Source organism: Cucurbita pepo, chromosome LG09, assembly GCF_002806865.2.
Source record: "Cucurbita pepo subsp. pepo cultivar mu-cu-16 chromosome LG09, ASM280686v2, whole genome shotgun sequence".
Classification (NCBI taxonomy): Eukaryota; Viridiplantae; Streptophyta; class Magnoliopsida; order Cucurbitales; family Cucurbitaceae; genus Cucurbita; species Cucurbita pepo.
The window spans coordinates 2186924-2202915 of record NC_036646.1 but is presented as its reverse complement, the minus strand read 5'-3'; the positions used below and the strand labels follow the sequence as shown (position 1 = coordinate 2202915).

The 15992-nt window shown below is 35.4% G+C and overlaps 3 protein-coding genes across 3 annotated transcripts; 1 reads left to right on the top strand and 2 right to left on the bottom strand.

Moving 5' to 3' along the window:
- The first annotated feature begins 381 nt into the window (after positions 1 to 381).
- On the top strand, positions 382 to 5684 carry LOC111801475 (nudix hydrolase 26, chloroplastic). The gene is made up of 6 exons (XM_023685485.1): positions 382 to 584; positions 665 to 715; positions 1058 to 1150; positions 2366 to 2460; positions 5132 to 5246; positions 5359 to 5684. Exons 1-6 carry the CDS (start codon positions 417 to 419, stop codon positions 5422 to 5424), a joined length of 588 nt encoding a protein of 195 aa, XP_023541253.1. The 5' UTR covers positions 382 to 416; the 3' UTR covers positions 5425 to 5684.
- Positions 5685 to 7111: 1427 nt separating this feature from the next.
- LOC111802622 lies at positions 7112 to 8929 on the bottom strand. Its single transcript, XM_023687055.1, has one exon. It carries the CDS (start codon positions 8827 to 8829, stop codon positions 7336 to 7338), a length of 1494 nt encoding a protein of 497 aa, XP_023542823.1. The 5' UTR covers positions 8830 to 8929; the 3' UTR covers positions 7112 to 7335.
- Positions 8930 to 10422: 1493 nt separating this feature from the next.
- On the bottom strand, positions 10423 to 15381 carry LOC111801822 (uricase-2 isozyme 2). The gene is made up of 8 exons (XM_023685996.1): positions 15094 to 15381; positions 14561 to 14653; positions 13374 to 13449; positions 12810 to 12919; positions 11988 to 12079; positions 11637 to 11810; positions 11468 to 11561; positions 10423 to 10669 (listed from the first exon to the last, which is right to left on the bottom strand). Exons 1-8 carry the CDS (start codon positions 15310 to 15312, stop codon positions 10586 to 10588), a joined length of 942 nt encoding a protein of 313 aa, XP_023541764.1. The 5' UTR covers positions 15313 to 15381; the 3' UTR covers positions 10423 to 10585.
- Between the last annotated feature and the right edge of the window lie 611 nt (positions 15382 to 15992).

Here is a 15992-nt window from a genome sequence, read left to right as displayed (position 1 = left end):
ACAGTACCGAGAATCAGTAAAATCAAATAATTTATCGTTCACATCATCGAGTAAGTTCAAATGCTCATTCATGCAATTTAAAACCGTGATAGGAAAAAGGACGTTTGAAACGTTTTTTTTTTATAAATTTTTTACTAAATTATATAAAATAGTTAATAATATCCTTTTTAAAAGGTAAAAAAAAAAATATTAATGAAATTTAACGTTTTACGTCTAAAATTTAACGGTACAGATATTTTTTTTAACGTTTTTGAAAAGGTTAAAATGGTCTTTTTAAAAACGTTTTAAACTTTTTTTTACTGTAATTTACTTTTTTGTTTACACGAGGGTAAAAAGGGAATTTAAATATATTGCGGCGGAGAGGAATAAATGAAGCGCGGAGCGTCGATTGAACGCCAATTGGGGAGGGAAAAGGGATGGCCATAAGCCGATGTGTCGTTTTTAATCATTCACTTCTTCACTATCATCGTCGTCCTCCTTCACTTTTCTCATCTGCTCTGCGTTCGACCTCGTCATCCATGGAAGCTCCTCCCGAAGGTTACCGCAGAAACGTTGGCATTTGCCTCATCAATTCTTCTAAGAAGGTCATTCTCGAAATCTCTCTATTTCTCTACATTTTTACGAGTATTCATCCGTGATGTGGATCTGAATTCGGTATGTACAGATTTTTGCTGCCTCAAGGTTGGATATACCAGATGCTTGGCAAATGCCACAGGTAATACGATGATTTGTCTGCTTCTAGGTTATGATTATTGTTGATTGTTTTGTTTTTTTCTTTTACGGAAGTTCGAAGTTAAAGCAGCATATTTCTGAGCTTTTAATGATGAATTAGTACTTCAGTTTTCTGTTACATTGCCCGTTTTAGGGCTACGTTTGTCCAATTATCGCGTATGGATTTTATGAAGAGTTTATTCGATAAGATGTTTTCATCAAGTCTGAAATTTTTGCTTTGAAGCATAATTAAGCAGCACGGAAATGAAATGGTATCATCTACGTGTGGTCTTGAGCGTTTTGTATGTTATTCATCATGAGCTTTTCGCTCTGTTTTGCTCATTAGGGCGGCGTGGATGAGGGTGAAGATCCAAGAAGTGCAGCCATCAGAGAACTTAGAGAAGAAACAGGAGTCAGATCCGCAGAGATTATTGCTGAAGTACTATTTCTTTTATGAACTTGTTCTTACATTTTTCATGAACCTAGTTCTTCTAATTGATAAAATGAAGGAATACTGGAGAAAGATCTTGGCTGTTCAAATGAAATTAGATATCAACAGCATCCAATTTCTAAAATATTGCACTAAGTCACGTTTCTGTTTTCACAAACGGGTAAACTTGTTGCCTTTCTCGTTTTCAACTCTACCATCAAATTATAATCAATAGAATTGGTTTATCATAATTGAATCACATTTTACATTTTTTTTTTTAGGACAAACTATTTGTGCTAAGCCTTATCAACTAATGAGAAGGTCACTAGACAATCGTTTTGCTTTATAACATTCAATACCACTTGAAAGAATAACTCGTTGAATATTGAAATATCATTGTTTTCTCTTTTGTTGAGTACAACAAATGTAGAGGTATGAGTATATAAACCTCCAACCTCAAGCAAAAGAGGGCATGTCAATTATTGTCGAGGTATGCTCATTTTGATTATTGAAATACCATTGATAGACAACCTATGAGATCGCACATCGATCGGAGAGGAGAATGAAACATTCTTTATAAGGGTGTGGAAACTTCTCGCAGATGCATTTTAAACCCTTGAGGGGAAGCCCAGAAGGGAAACCCCAAAGAGGATAATATCTGCTAACAGTAGGTTTGGCCATTACAAATGGTGTCAGAGGCAATGTGCCAGTGAGGATGCTGGACCCCGAAGGGGGGTGGATTGTGAGATCCCACATCGGTTGGAGAGGGGAACGAAACATTTTTTATAAGGGTGTGGAAACCTCTCGCAGACGCATTTCAAAACCTTGAGGGGAAGCCTGGAAAGGAAAGCCTGAAGAGGACAATATCTGTTAGCAGCGGGCTTGGGCTGTTGTGACTTAAATCTAGAGTTTAAAAGTATATAAGTTTAACGTGGTTCTATGATTACTTTGCCAACCCAGTGTAACTCATTGTGGTCTTTTTCTTTAATCTCTGGAGATGGAAAACGAATAGTCTGAACTTTACTAGTGATCTTCTCAGCCCAATGACTTGGTTATTTAATATTTGTCCATCAATGTGGCTTGTTTGTTCAATGACCCTGTAGTATGATTTTTTAACGATAGGTCCTTCTGTATTAGTAGTTTTAATGTGCATACTATGTGGATTACTGAAGTTTTAATTGGGTACAATAGTGAAATGTGTTGAACATTGGTTTCTTAAAGTAGGTACCTTATTGGCTGACTTATGACTTCCCACCACATGTCCGGGAAAAACTTCGACATCAGTGGGGTTCTGACTGGAAGGGTCAAGCGCAGAAGTGGTGAGTTCTACTTTCTATTCATATAGTTCTTGTTCCTTTCATATTCTTTAGAGCGAAATCCACACTCCACATACACTGTTTTATCTGGTTTATCTGGTTATCATTAACTCAATGCCGATCCTACTAAAAAAACGAAACAATCAACCCTGTTTCCTTGTACTAACTGTTGAGTTATATTCATGTTGACGTACACCGTGTAGAATCAATGTCTTAACTATTGAGCTATGTTCATGTTGGCGTACACTGTGTAGAATCAATGTCTTAACTGTTGAGCTATGTTCATGTTGGCGTACACCGTGTAGAATCAATGTCTTAACTGTTGAGCTATGTTCATGTTGGCATACACCTTGTAGAATAATGTCCTAACTGGTGAGCTATGTTCATGTTGGCGTACACCGTGTAGAATCAATGTCTTAACTGTTAACTGTTGAGCTATGTTCATGTTAGCGTACACCGTGTAGAATCAATGTCTTAACTGTTGAGCTATGTTCATGCTGGCATACACCTTGTAGAATCAATGTCTTAACTGTTGAGCTATGTTCATGTGAAGGTCACTAGACAATCGTTTTGCTTTATAACATTCAATACCACTTGAAAGAATAACTCGTTGAATATTGAAATATCATTGTTTTCTCTTTTGTTGAGTACAACAAATGTAGAGGTATGAGTATATAAACCTCCAACCTCAAGCAAAAGAGGGCATGTCAATTATTGTCGAGGTATGCTCATTTTGATTATTGAAATACCATTGATAGACAACCTATGAGATCGCACATCGATCGGAGAGGAGAATGAAACATTCTTTATAAGGGTGTGGAAACTTCTCGCAGATGCATTTTAAACCCTTGAGGGGAAGCCCAGAAGGGAAACCCCAAAGAGGATAATATCTGCTAACAGTAGGTTTGGCCATTACAAATGGTGTCAGAGGCAATGTGCCAGTGAGGATGCTGGACCCCGAAGGGGGGTGGATTGTGAGATCCCACATCGGTTGGAGAGGGGAACGAAACATTTTTTATAAGGGTGTGGAAACCTCTCGCAGACGCATTTCAAAACCTTGAGGGGAAGCCTGGAAAGGAAAGCCTGAAGAGGACAATATCTGTTAGCAGCGGGCTTGGGCTGTTGTGACTTAAATCTAGAGTTTAAAAGTATATAAGTTTAACGTGGTTCTATGATTACTTTGCCAACCCAGTGTAACTCATTGTGGTCTTTTTCTTTAATCTCTGGAGATGGAAAACGAATAGTCTGAACTTTACTAGTGATCTTCTCAGCCCAATGACTTGGTTATTTAATATTTGTCCATCAATGTGGCTTGTTTGTTCAATGACCCTGTAGTATGATTTTTTAACGATAGGTCCTTCTGTATTAGTAGTTTTAATGTGCATACTATGTGGATTACTGAAGTTTTAATTGGGTACAATAGTGAAATGTGTTGAACATTGGTTTCTTAAAGTAGGTACCTTATTGGCTGACTTATGACTTCCCACCACATGTCCGGGAAAAACTTCGACATCAGTGGGGTTCTGACTGGAAGGGTCAAGCGCAGAAGTGGTGAGTTCTACTTTCTATTCATATAGTTCTTGTTCCTTTCATATTCTTTAGAGCGAAATCCACACTCCACATACACTGTTTTATCTGGTTTATCTGGTTATCATTAACTCAATGCCGATCCTACTAAAAAAACGAAACAATCAACCCTGTTTCCTTGTACTAACTGTTGAGTTATATTCATGTTGACGTACACCGTGTAGAATCAATGTCTTAACTATTGAGCTATGTTCATGTTGGCGTACACTGTGTAGAATCAATGTCTTAACTGTTGAGCTATGTTCATGTTGGCGTACACCGTGTAGAATCAATGTCTTAACTGTTGAGCTATGTTCATGTTGGCATACACCTTGTAGAATAATGTCCTAACTGGTGAGCTATGTTCATGTTGGCGTACACCGTGTAGAATCAATGTCTTAACTGTTAACTGTTGAGCTATGTTCATGTTAGCGTACACCGTGTAGAATCAATGTCTTAACTGTTGAGCTATGTTCATGCTGGCATACACCTTGTAGAATCAATGTCTTAACTGTTGAGCTATGTTCATGCTGGCATACACCTTGTAGAATCAATGTCTTAACTGTTGAGCTATGTTCATGCTGGCATACACCTTGTAGAATCAATGTCTTAACTGTTGAGCTATGTTCATGCTGGCATACACCTTGTAGAATCAATGTCTTAACTGTTGAGCTATGTTCATGCTGGCATACACCTTGTAGAATCAATGTCTTAACTGTTGAGCTATGTTCATGCTGGCATACACCTTGTAGAATCAATGTCTTAACTGTTGAGCTATGTTCATGCTGGCATACACCTTGTAGAATCAATGTCTTAACTGTTGAGCTATGTTCATGTTGGTGTACACTGTGTAGAATCAATATTTTAACGGTTGAGCTATGTTCATGTTGGCATTAAAGATACATATATTATAAAACAAAATCCACGGCAGTGAATGGATAATAGTATTACTACTAAGATGTCCCTTGGTGTCTCTGTTAGACACCCTTTCTCTATCATTTTCTTCTCATCCTGCCAAGACCCTTTTCATTTGCCTCAATCAAATTTCAATGATATTATGCACATCTGCAACTCTTATAGCTATGTTCAAATGTTTGTAAAATTTTAGGTTTCTGCTGAAGTTGACCGGAAGCGACGAAGAGATCAATCTCTTAGGTGATGGGACTGAGAAACCCGAGTTCGGCGAATGGTCATGGATGTCACCCGAACAAGTAGTCGAACGTGTGAGTAGACACGTCATTGACATATCATTAACCAAAAGAAGCTGAGAAAAAAAAAATAATAATCTGAATACTAGTTAGATAATTCAACTTACATTCAAACTCTATCATGCAGGCTGTAGATTTCAAGAAACCTGTTTACAAAGACGTTCTAACGGTATTCAAACCCCATCTCGAGTAATTTTATTCTCTACTACAAATATTTATACTTGTCCCTTTCAATAATGTTGGTTTAATTCTTTAGTTGAATGAACTTAAGTAAAATAAAAACATGTCACAAGCTTGATTGGGGAAGTAGTCTTCCTTCTTGAATGATGGTTGGTTACAGGGTTGTGCTCTTGGAATGAGATTATTGCAAATAAGTTCATGAAGAATGCTCTTATATATTTGAGAATAATTCATGTTTTCTTCAATGGGAACAAGATTTTATACAGGTTTGAAGATGGATATTTCTCTACTGTTATTTAAATCACAATTACCGACATTATTAGAAACTCGAACTTTAGAATATGTTGTTGATATTTGAAACCACGGACCTCCATAATGGTATGATTTTATCTTACTTTTTGCCTAAACTCTCGTGGATGTGCTTTTGATTTTCCCTGATTGTCTCGTACGAATAGGGATGTATTCCTTATTTATAAATCCATGTTCATCCCTTAATTAGTTAACGTGGGACTCCTCTCATCAATTTACAACAATGCTCCCATTAAACAAATAACACCATAGAGTCTGCTCTGAAATTTATGATGTCCTCGAACAACCTCTCCTTACTCGTGGGTCGACTCCTCTCAAAATTCTAGGCGTGGATGGATCCTTATAAATTAAATATGCATCTTTATTTTAAACGGTACTTTTTTTTTTTTTGGTCTTTTAATATTTTTGTCTAATTGAACAAGGTCTGTTCGACATTTTTTAAGATTCATAAATCAATTAAACACAAAAATGAAAGTCTAAAATCTCATTTGACACCCTTCAAAATTGTCTAAAAAAAACTTTTAATATGCCAAAAATTTAGGATTAGATACTTTTTAAATTTGATAAACTAATTTTTTTAATTTGATAATTGAGAAGAGCTAAATTATGATGATATTGAGGTCATTCAAATTTAGTAAATCTTTGACACTACACTAATAGTTATCATAGTAACTTAGTAAGTTGTTGACACCTCACTAATAATTATCATAGTTCAATATAACATAACTTAGTAAGTTTTCGACAGTCACTAAACTTAGTAAGTCTTCGACATGTCACTAAACTTAGTAGGTTTTCGACAGGTCACTAAACTTAGTAGGTCAATTATCATAGTAACTTAGTAAGTCTTCGACACGTTACTAATGATTATCATAGTTCAATATAACATAACCTGATAAGTCTTCGACACGTTACTAATGATTATCATAGTTCAATATAACATAACCTGGTAAGTCTTCGACATGTCACTAACAATTATCATAGTAACTTAGTAAGTTTTCGACACGTTACTAATAATTATCATAATTCAATATAACATAAACGCTAATTATCATCTCAAAAGGTTGATAGTTTAATTATTATTCACAAAGTTCGAAAAAGAAACATAGTAAATATATTCATGAAAACCCAACAATTGGATATCAAATTAACAAAGTTAATTTTATTTGTTGCATAATAAATCACATCTAAACTACGAAGGCAACCTATTTTTACTTCGGCAAATAAATTTAAATGAAAATAAATAATTGTATAGTTTTTTTTTTTTATTAAAAAAAAACTAGAATATTTTCAATTTATTTTAAATATTACTATAATATAAATATCAATTCAATCTCTATTTATGGAGTTAAAAAAATTATTGGAACTCTAACAAATATCATAAAATAAAATTATAATTTGAATATTTGTATTAAAATTTTATTGATCACCAGCATTGTTCCAACCATTTAACAAATGCTTTATTGATGGAAATTAATTCAACTAAGGCATATCAATCTGCTACTACTACTTCTAATATTCACTGCTACACAAATCTACAACTATGCATAACTTGATAAAATCAGAGCCAACACAAACAAAAGCAATGAAATCTTGGTTATAAACATCTGATCTATCATCACACCTCATGAAAAATCCTTTGTATATGACGATGAACAATCTCGGCCACGACGTCGGGCGAGAATCGCCTGACCATGTCCTCCCTCGCCCTCCGCCCTTTCACCTTAGCTTCATCGACGTTGGTCATTACCTCCCTCATTAAAACTCGAAGCTTACTAATGGATGGTTCAGCCCACAGATGCCCTTTGAATGGCCCTTCCTTCACTTCACTCATTCTCTCAACTTCCAATGGATAGCTATTCTCATCGGTCAAAAACTCCGTTTGCCCCGACCAGTTGGTGGCGATCACCGGCAATGCCATCGACATCGCTTCGACGAGCGGTCTCCCCCACCCCTCTCCTCGGGACGGCAGAACAAATGCATCTGCAGCCTTGTAAACTCTAGGTAAATCAGTTTGAGCTATATGAGTATCAACCACATGAACAGGAGCCCAACCAGAAGCTGGCCTTTGAATGCCCGAGTGTTCTACAAAATCCAATATCTTGTTCCCAAAATCAGTATCAGTATGGTAAGGATTTGTCAATAAGAACAACCCAACTCCATCATTCTTGGAGAATTCTTTCAAATATGCTTCCAACAACAGATCCCAACCTTTTCTAAATTCCCATTTGAAGATACTCAAGAACACAAATCCCTTCTCTAAGCTTACTTCTTCTTCCATGTTTTTGTCTCCTAGAACAAGAGTTCCTACAGATTCAAGACTAAATGGACTATAATTCAATGGATCAAAGAAATTAACATCAATGGGTTGCACAATTTTCACAACTTTAGAAGGATCAACCCCACTTTTCACAAATGTAGAGACATGAAATTCAGAAGGAACCCAAACAAAATCCATTTTATTACAACGATTAACATGTTCTTGACTTACTCTATCAGTTTCAAACATTGTTCTGCCAATCACTGACTTGAAATTTTGGTAAACACCTGGTGGGCAAGGAAAAGTTTCAAACAAAGGAGGATTCCAAGCACCAGGTTCACTATGACAAACCACAATAGTTTCATTGATTCTACATTTTGTTCTATGAAGTTCAATGGCCAAATTCTTCACAGAATCTGGTAAACCCTCCCAAAAATCAATGGATTCTAGATCGCCATGTTGCTCAATAGCCAAACGAAAATTAGGGTTTCTTACATGATCATGAAGGGCTAAAATGTAGGACCAAGCTTCTGAACTGTACCCGCCGCCGGAAAGAAATGGAGCCATCCAAAGAACACATTGAGAGGACGTCGAAAACGGATTAGGAACAGAGGTTTGCTTAGGATTTCGAGATGCGTTGAGACGATCGATGAGTTCTTGAAAAAGGGTTTTAAGAGATTGAGATTTGAAATGATCTGTTTTGGTGAAAGCGAAGAGGGAAATTGATAGAAGGAGGATGAGAATGGATGAACAGTAGAAGAAGATCATAGAAGAAGAAGAAGGTCGAGATTTGAGAGAGTGGGAATGTTTGGGATTGGGAAGCGGTTGATCTGTGAGGTGAAGATCATCCATGGCGGTGGATTTGGGGGAACCATGCGCTTTCCGATTAAGCCAACCCAAATTTTGGGAGAGACGGAGAGAATTCTAGAAGTTTGGAATTTAAATCACTTTTTTTTTTTTTTCTTTTAATTTACACTTTCAAACACAATTTTTATATCATACCGTAATTTTAAATAATTAAAAATATATTTGAGAAGCGATTTTAAATATAAAGTTAATAATAATAGTTATAAAAAGTTAAAAAATAAAAATAAAGAAAATGTATTTATGACGTGTGTGTGTGTGTGTGTGTATATATATATATATATATATATATATATATATATATATAGTTTTAGCTATTAATTAAATTATTGTGGATTAATATATTAACATATTTTGTATCATTATTGTTTTACAATATGATGTATCATATTTTACATATTTGAATAAAAATAAAAATAAAATGAATTTATAATCTGAAATATTTTTTTAAAAAAATAATTATGCATATATAAATCTAACATTAAAAATATAATAATGTTACCAAATAAAAACATTGAACGTGTCATGGTCATGCTTTCTTCTTCTAAGTTATCTATTTTATGAGTAACATGTCATGATCATGCTTGTCTATAACTATGTTGTCTATAACCGTTAATCCATTCTAAACTCTTTGTACATACTTTCTTCTTAGATAAGCTTTTACATACCTGTATAATTGTTCACTAAAACTATGTCTACACCCGCTAGGGTTAAAATGCCCTAAAATGTAATATAAAAGGATATGACTACTTCACTTCTTACCCAGATTATATGCTATCGAAACCGTTCTTGTTACCTACTTGTTTTTAACATATAACATTGTTTTCAATGTATTTTCTCGCTCACATTTTCTAAAACATTTATCTCAAATGTGTCTCGAGTCTCGAGCGTACGTTGACTTTGTCATCAAAGTCTGAATTTCTCATGGTAGACTTTTTTCGCTGGATTAGAACAAGTGGCACACAAGATGTAATATAGAGGGATATGACTAGTTCACTTCTTACCCAGACTATATGCTATCGAAACCGTTCTTGTTACCTACTTGTTTTTAACTTATAACATTGTTTTCAACGTATTTCCTCGCTCATATTTTCTAAAACATTTATTTCAAACGTGTCTCGAGTCTCGAGTCTCGAGCATACGTCGACTTTGTCATCAAAGTCTGAATTTTTCAAGGTGGACTTGTTCGCTAGATTAGAACAATGTGTTCGTTCTTGTTACCTACTTGTTTTTAACTTATAACATTGTTTTCAACGTATTTCCTCGCTCACATTTTCTAAAACATTTATCTCAAACGTGTCTCGAGTCTCGAGAATACGTCGACTTTGTCATCAAAGTCTGAATTTTGCAAGGTGGACTTGTTCGCTAGATTAGAACAAAGTGGTACACAATCGCTCTCACCGCCCACACTTGTGTTGCACCCACCCACCACCTATTAAACAACTGGTTGCATTTAGTCCTACTTATTTTCATGAAAGTGAAAATTGAGATCGGGCTTTAAAAGGAATGAGTTCACTCCATGGCAACTACCGACCTAGGATTATGCTACTCCCGGACACTCAAACAATCGAGAAACAGGCATCATCAACCTTCTAATTTAAATAAACATTTCTTCTGCATTGTTCATCATTATTTAAACTTAAAAGCGAGAGGATTTGTTCAGAGTTATACAGAAATTTTTCTAGAAATGGAAAGGCATAACCTGGCTTGTGACCTTCTTGACACTGAAAATGCTTAAATTTCCTCAAAGCTTTGAAGATAAGCGGCTTAAGCAAGCTTCAATTGATCCATGGGGTTCATCTGTTGGCAGATACACATCATCCTCAAACTGCAAAACAACACCATCATTCATTTCCGTAAGACTTTTTTCTTCCTATTTTTGTGATATAGTTCCTATGTAGGGAGACTTTTAGTTATATAAGTATAATGATGGTTGTAATCGATGCTAACAAGATGTGAGATTACGAGCTTCTTTGGAATGACTTTCTAAATGTTTAAAAAATGTTATAAGTGCCAAAAATGGTACACTTTTAAGCACTTAGAAAGTCATAAAAATGTTATAAGTGCCAAAAATGGTACACTTCTAAGCACTTAGAAAGTCATTTGGTCCTATATTTTGGGCTAACAGACGCTGTAAATTTTAACCAACATAGGTGCTAAATTTAAACTCATTATTAAAAGAGTTGCAAAAAGGAAGAATGAATGTAAATTATAAGCAATAGCACTGAATGAAAGAACTTGGACGTCCATCTAAAAAACATAAGAAATTCTCAGGTATATAGTGAATTATTGCCAAGATTAACCAGAGAGTTAATAGAACAAAGATATCAAGAACTGAAACGGGTAGGAGATTGGCAACAAAGATAGCAAGAACTCTGCATGAACTCAAAATAAGTTTGAGAGTCGAAGCAGGGTTGCACATAGATTAACCAGAGAGTTAATAGAACAAAGATAGCAAGAACTGAAATGGGTAGGAGATTGGCAACAAAGATAGCAAGAACTCTGCATGAACTCAAAATAAGTTTGAGAGTCCAAGCAGGGTTGCACATAGATCACCAGATCACAGCCTAGACCTCTTCAATAAATATGGAAAACGAAAAGTGAACCGTTGTAAACAGACTCTTACCTTAACGATACTCCGATTATCTTTTGTTGATATGTTGACAGGTAAGAAGTGGAGATTTGGCATTTTCAGCCTCACTGATGATATAACATGGAACCTAAAATAGTGGAAATCCAAAAATTATTAACAGAGTTCAAACATTTAAAGGTATTTAGTACAATTGAGCATTCACCTGCTGAGAACGTTATTTGCCATTTCATAAAGAGTGTATTGAACAGATGGGCTATAAACACCCTCTTTTGGAGGCCCAAAGAAGGTGTCAACTAACACTTTTTTGACATCAAGGTATGTTTCCGTGAAGTAACACTGCTGTTTGGGGATACTAGACATAGATTCAAATGAATACCTGCATCAAAGTATATAAATTTTGTTTGTGAACCAAATACTAGAAACCAAACAAAAACAAAAACAAAAATACTTGGAATTGATTGCTCTTCGACCTGTAAAATAATAAGGCAAGAGAACCAGAAGCTATATGAAAAGGTATTAGTTCTCAGACAAGTCTGATCATTAAAGAATATACCTCCATGAAGCAGAAACCTTGGTGGCCAATATCCTCTCTCGTGTCTCAGGAAGAGCTGTGTACTTATCCCGAAAAAATTGCTCAAAACCTGACTGCTCGATCACACGATAAAGTTCGGAGAGAAAATAGCAAAAACATAAGATAGTTAAACAGCATCTACTAGTAGAAAATTTACTGAAATTTTTGTCTGCTATGTATTCTACAAGTTTATCCAAGTGCCAACTCTTGATTAAAAGGAAACTTTACCCCAGGATACAATAAATCCTTCTTGAGTGACATCAAAGCTAATCATGCCAGCTAAGTAATTTACATTAAATGGCTTTTAGATTGTCATCATAAAATCATAAAGCTTAGACTTCCAAGGAGAATTCATGTTCAATCAAAATCTGACTCTTGATGTTTCTCAGATAGTTTGCTCCTAATGCCTGAATCATGAGGAGAATCTCTAAACTATATATGGACACAGCTGCGTCTGTATCAGCTAAGTAGACCTTTGACCTTGGAAAATTTCAGGGTACTTCTGAGTTTGAATAGATTTGGATATGAAGGGTGAATTTTAGGTATAGAAATATATATTGCTGATAAAGAATAGAGAGAAGATGACGCAAAGCTGATGAGGTAGACTATGCAGAAGTGGCTTAATTGACTGATAAATGAAATAGAATAGCTTTCATTATTGAAAAAACCCATGAGGCCAGATTTTAGAATAAGAAAAGCTGGTGCATCTCAGTTAGCACTCCTTCAATATAAAGACATCATTATATAACCATGAGTTGTATATAGTGATGGATTTTGAATATGTATTTAAAAGAGCAGACTTACTTGAGTTGTCTTCAGCAAAGATAGTTCCTCAATGCCAGAGCTCACTTGTAACGCACCTGACTTCTTAAATATCACCTCTGTAGTGTGCTTTTCAGATCCAAGTTTGAAGCCTTCAATAAAATAATGCATGTAAGAGAATAAAATAAGAACTCAGAGATTCCAATTCGCAGATAAGGAAGATTGAACAATGGAAGCTTTATTAACTTGAAGTTCTAAAGAAAAGGAGCAAGATGCTCAAGCCTTCCTCACTTCTATAACTTTCTTATCTCTCTCCTGTTCCCTTTGTAATTACAGTTTATCTACTCTCATGACCAAACGGAAAAGTTTTTTCTATAACCCATTGGATAGAATCTCTCATCTTTTTATAATTTCATCATATCAATTAAATGTTATTGTTTCCAACCGAAAAAAAAATCTTTAAACTAAATATTTCAACATCTTCATTATCTTTGCAAAGGTTGAATGTAATGATAAAAATTAGTTCTCAGCAAAGAGTTATTAACGATCGTCTATAAGAATTAAGAATTATTCAGTGGTCAAACTTTACAAAGAAGAACAACTAACCATGGTTGTGTGGTTGACCATTGACAGATACACGCTCCCATGACTTTTCTGCAATTTTCACTACCGCAGTAGTAACCTGCAACATGAATTGCACATATTAGAGAACATCTTTGGATCTATTAACTTTTAGCACCAACTAATAATAATAAGAAGAAAAAGATCCCAAGGATGAGCAACATGTGCAATGAGGAAAAAGGGATTTGAGCAGAAGAAAAGATAAAAAAAAATGAAGGAAGTTCGAGAAGGAAGTTCGAGAAGGAAGCAAGAAACATCGTTTTATGGAAATTGGTGGAGAGATGTTTACTCTGTCCGGCCAATATGTAACTAATTCAGTGGACTGGTTATTTACTGTTGGTGCATGCATCTGGAGAACATCTCAAATACTATGGTCATATTTGATCCATGATTGTATGTTTTCTAATGAAAAAAAAGGTCTGAAGAGATCTATAATGGCAGACTCAGCAATTTTTTTAACACTTGAAGAACAAGGTTCTTGATTCAGAAAGCAGGTAGGTAATCTACCAATAAAAACCTCAAATTATGCAGATAATTCATCACTAGTTGTAGGAGCTTGACGACACATGACATTTTCAAGAATTGGCCCCCATTTTTCAAGGTTAAAAATGAACTTGTTGGAATTGAGAAAACAATGGTTCCACTTGAACAGCAATAATTATGTAATCTTTATGAAACCCGGAGGAAATTAAGTGAAGAACTCCAGACACAAAGTAGGGAAAGGTGTTTATAACTTCCCCACCAAGACCTACGCCCCAACCTAGAGTAGCTAGGTGGGAAAGTAAAATTAATCTTTGTTCATACATGGGCTTCTCAGGTACGAAATGAGCCACTTCGAATTGGTTCATTGCTCCGGCCAGAATACGATTAATCCGGTAGGGCTACATGAGCCTCCAGTAGTTTACCGGATAAATTGATAAGTCGGGCATTCCCGGCCCACAAAGCGAAACCGGTGGGACAATGAGTTCCCCCAATGTATTAATAAGTAATGTAGAGCAAGAGAATAAAAACATGTCGGCTATAGTGAAGTTCCAGAACTGGTTAAGTGATCATGCAAGAGCTTTGAAATGGAGATCACTATTACTTTCAATGCTTACCAGCTCCAATTTACAACTTCAATTAGTGCCAAACACGCGAATAATTAAGAATACAAGTTGAAACATGGGATGTACCTGCTTGTAATATGATGTGAAGTGTTCGGCAAGAAGAATCGCAAAATCTTCCACTGAAATTTGATCAGAGCATTCCTTGGCTTTGGCGTACACCTGAATGACATAAATTCCATTAACTTTTAATCGTAAAGCGAGTAACAATATTAGAACCAAAAAATCAATAGTGAACTGTTATGATTATTATGCAGAAAGGTTTAATTCCGTCTTGTTCAAGATTCCAACTCTAGACAATAACTTTCCATCTTTCAGCACCGCACCGTCAAATCAATCCCTCGCTTCGTTTTTTTCTTAATCATAAAAAAGCGTAGGCTCTTTTTGCGCTTTGCTCTGTTTCCCAAACTCAAGATCCAAACCCTGCCTTTCAGAAATTTTCCATTCATGAACCGCTTTACTAATCCGTAACACTTCTCAAGATCAGAAGTTACTCGATATCACAAATTTCACTCAAACCAAACAGATACACAAGAAACACAATCAACAAATCATCAAAATCACCAATGAAACGATGAGAGCATAGAAAATAAAACAATTACAGTATTCTTCATAGTATCAGTTGCAACGATTTCGGAATTATCATCGCTAACGTAAGCGGCAACACAATCGGAAATAAGACTGATGCCAACGCTCCATTCGACGATGAAATGACGGCCATCTTTAGTCCGCCATACCCGAGCCACTCGAACTCGCTCCTTCCCGTGCTTCTGGTCGAATTTCAAACCGTTCACTACAACCACAGCGTCGTCAGCCGCCATGAACGTGATCGGAGATCAGTTTTTGGCTGTGAGTTCGAAGATGATTTTTGCAGACGAAAAGCAGCAATCCTTTAAGTAAAGAAAAGTCCGTTGTCCGGAGCTGTTGTTATATTTTACACGGCAAGTTACATTTTTAGTGGGACGGTTTTTTAAAAAAAAATAAATAACTTTGGTGAAATATATATATATATATATATTAATTTTTAAAAATTAATCAATCTATTATAATATTTAAGAATTAATTAAATATTTTTTAAAGTTCGATCACTTATTAAATATAAATTAAAAGTTTAGATATCTCCTCCTCTTAAATTATTATTAAAGTTGGTAAATTAAATAGATAAAAAAAATGATAGGTAATTAATTAAAATTTGTAATTTATTTATTTTTTAAATGTATTTTTAAAATTACTAGTTTATTATTATTATTATTATTATTGTGATGTCCCACATTGATTGAGGGAGAACAAACCACCATTTATAAGGGGGTGGAACCTTCCCTTAGCAGACGCGTTTTAAAGCCTTGAGGGGAAGCCCGAAAAGGAAAACCCAAAGAGGACAATATCTGTTAGCAGTGGATCTGGGTCGTTACAAATGGTATCAGAGCTAGACATCAGACGATGTGTTAGTCTTTTCGCTGTTCCCCGAAGGGGGTAGACACGAGGCGATGTGCCAGTAAGA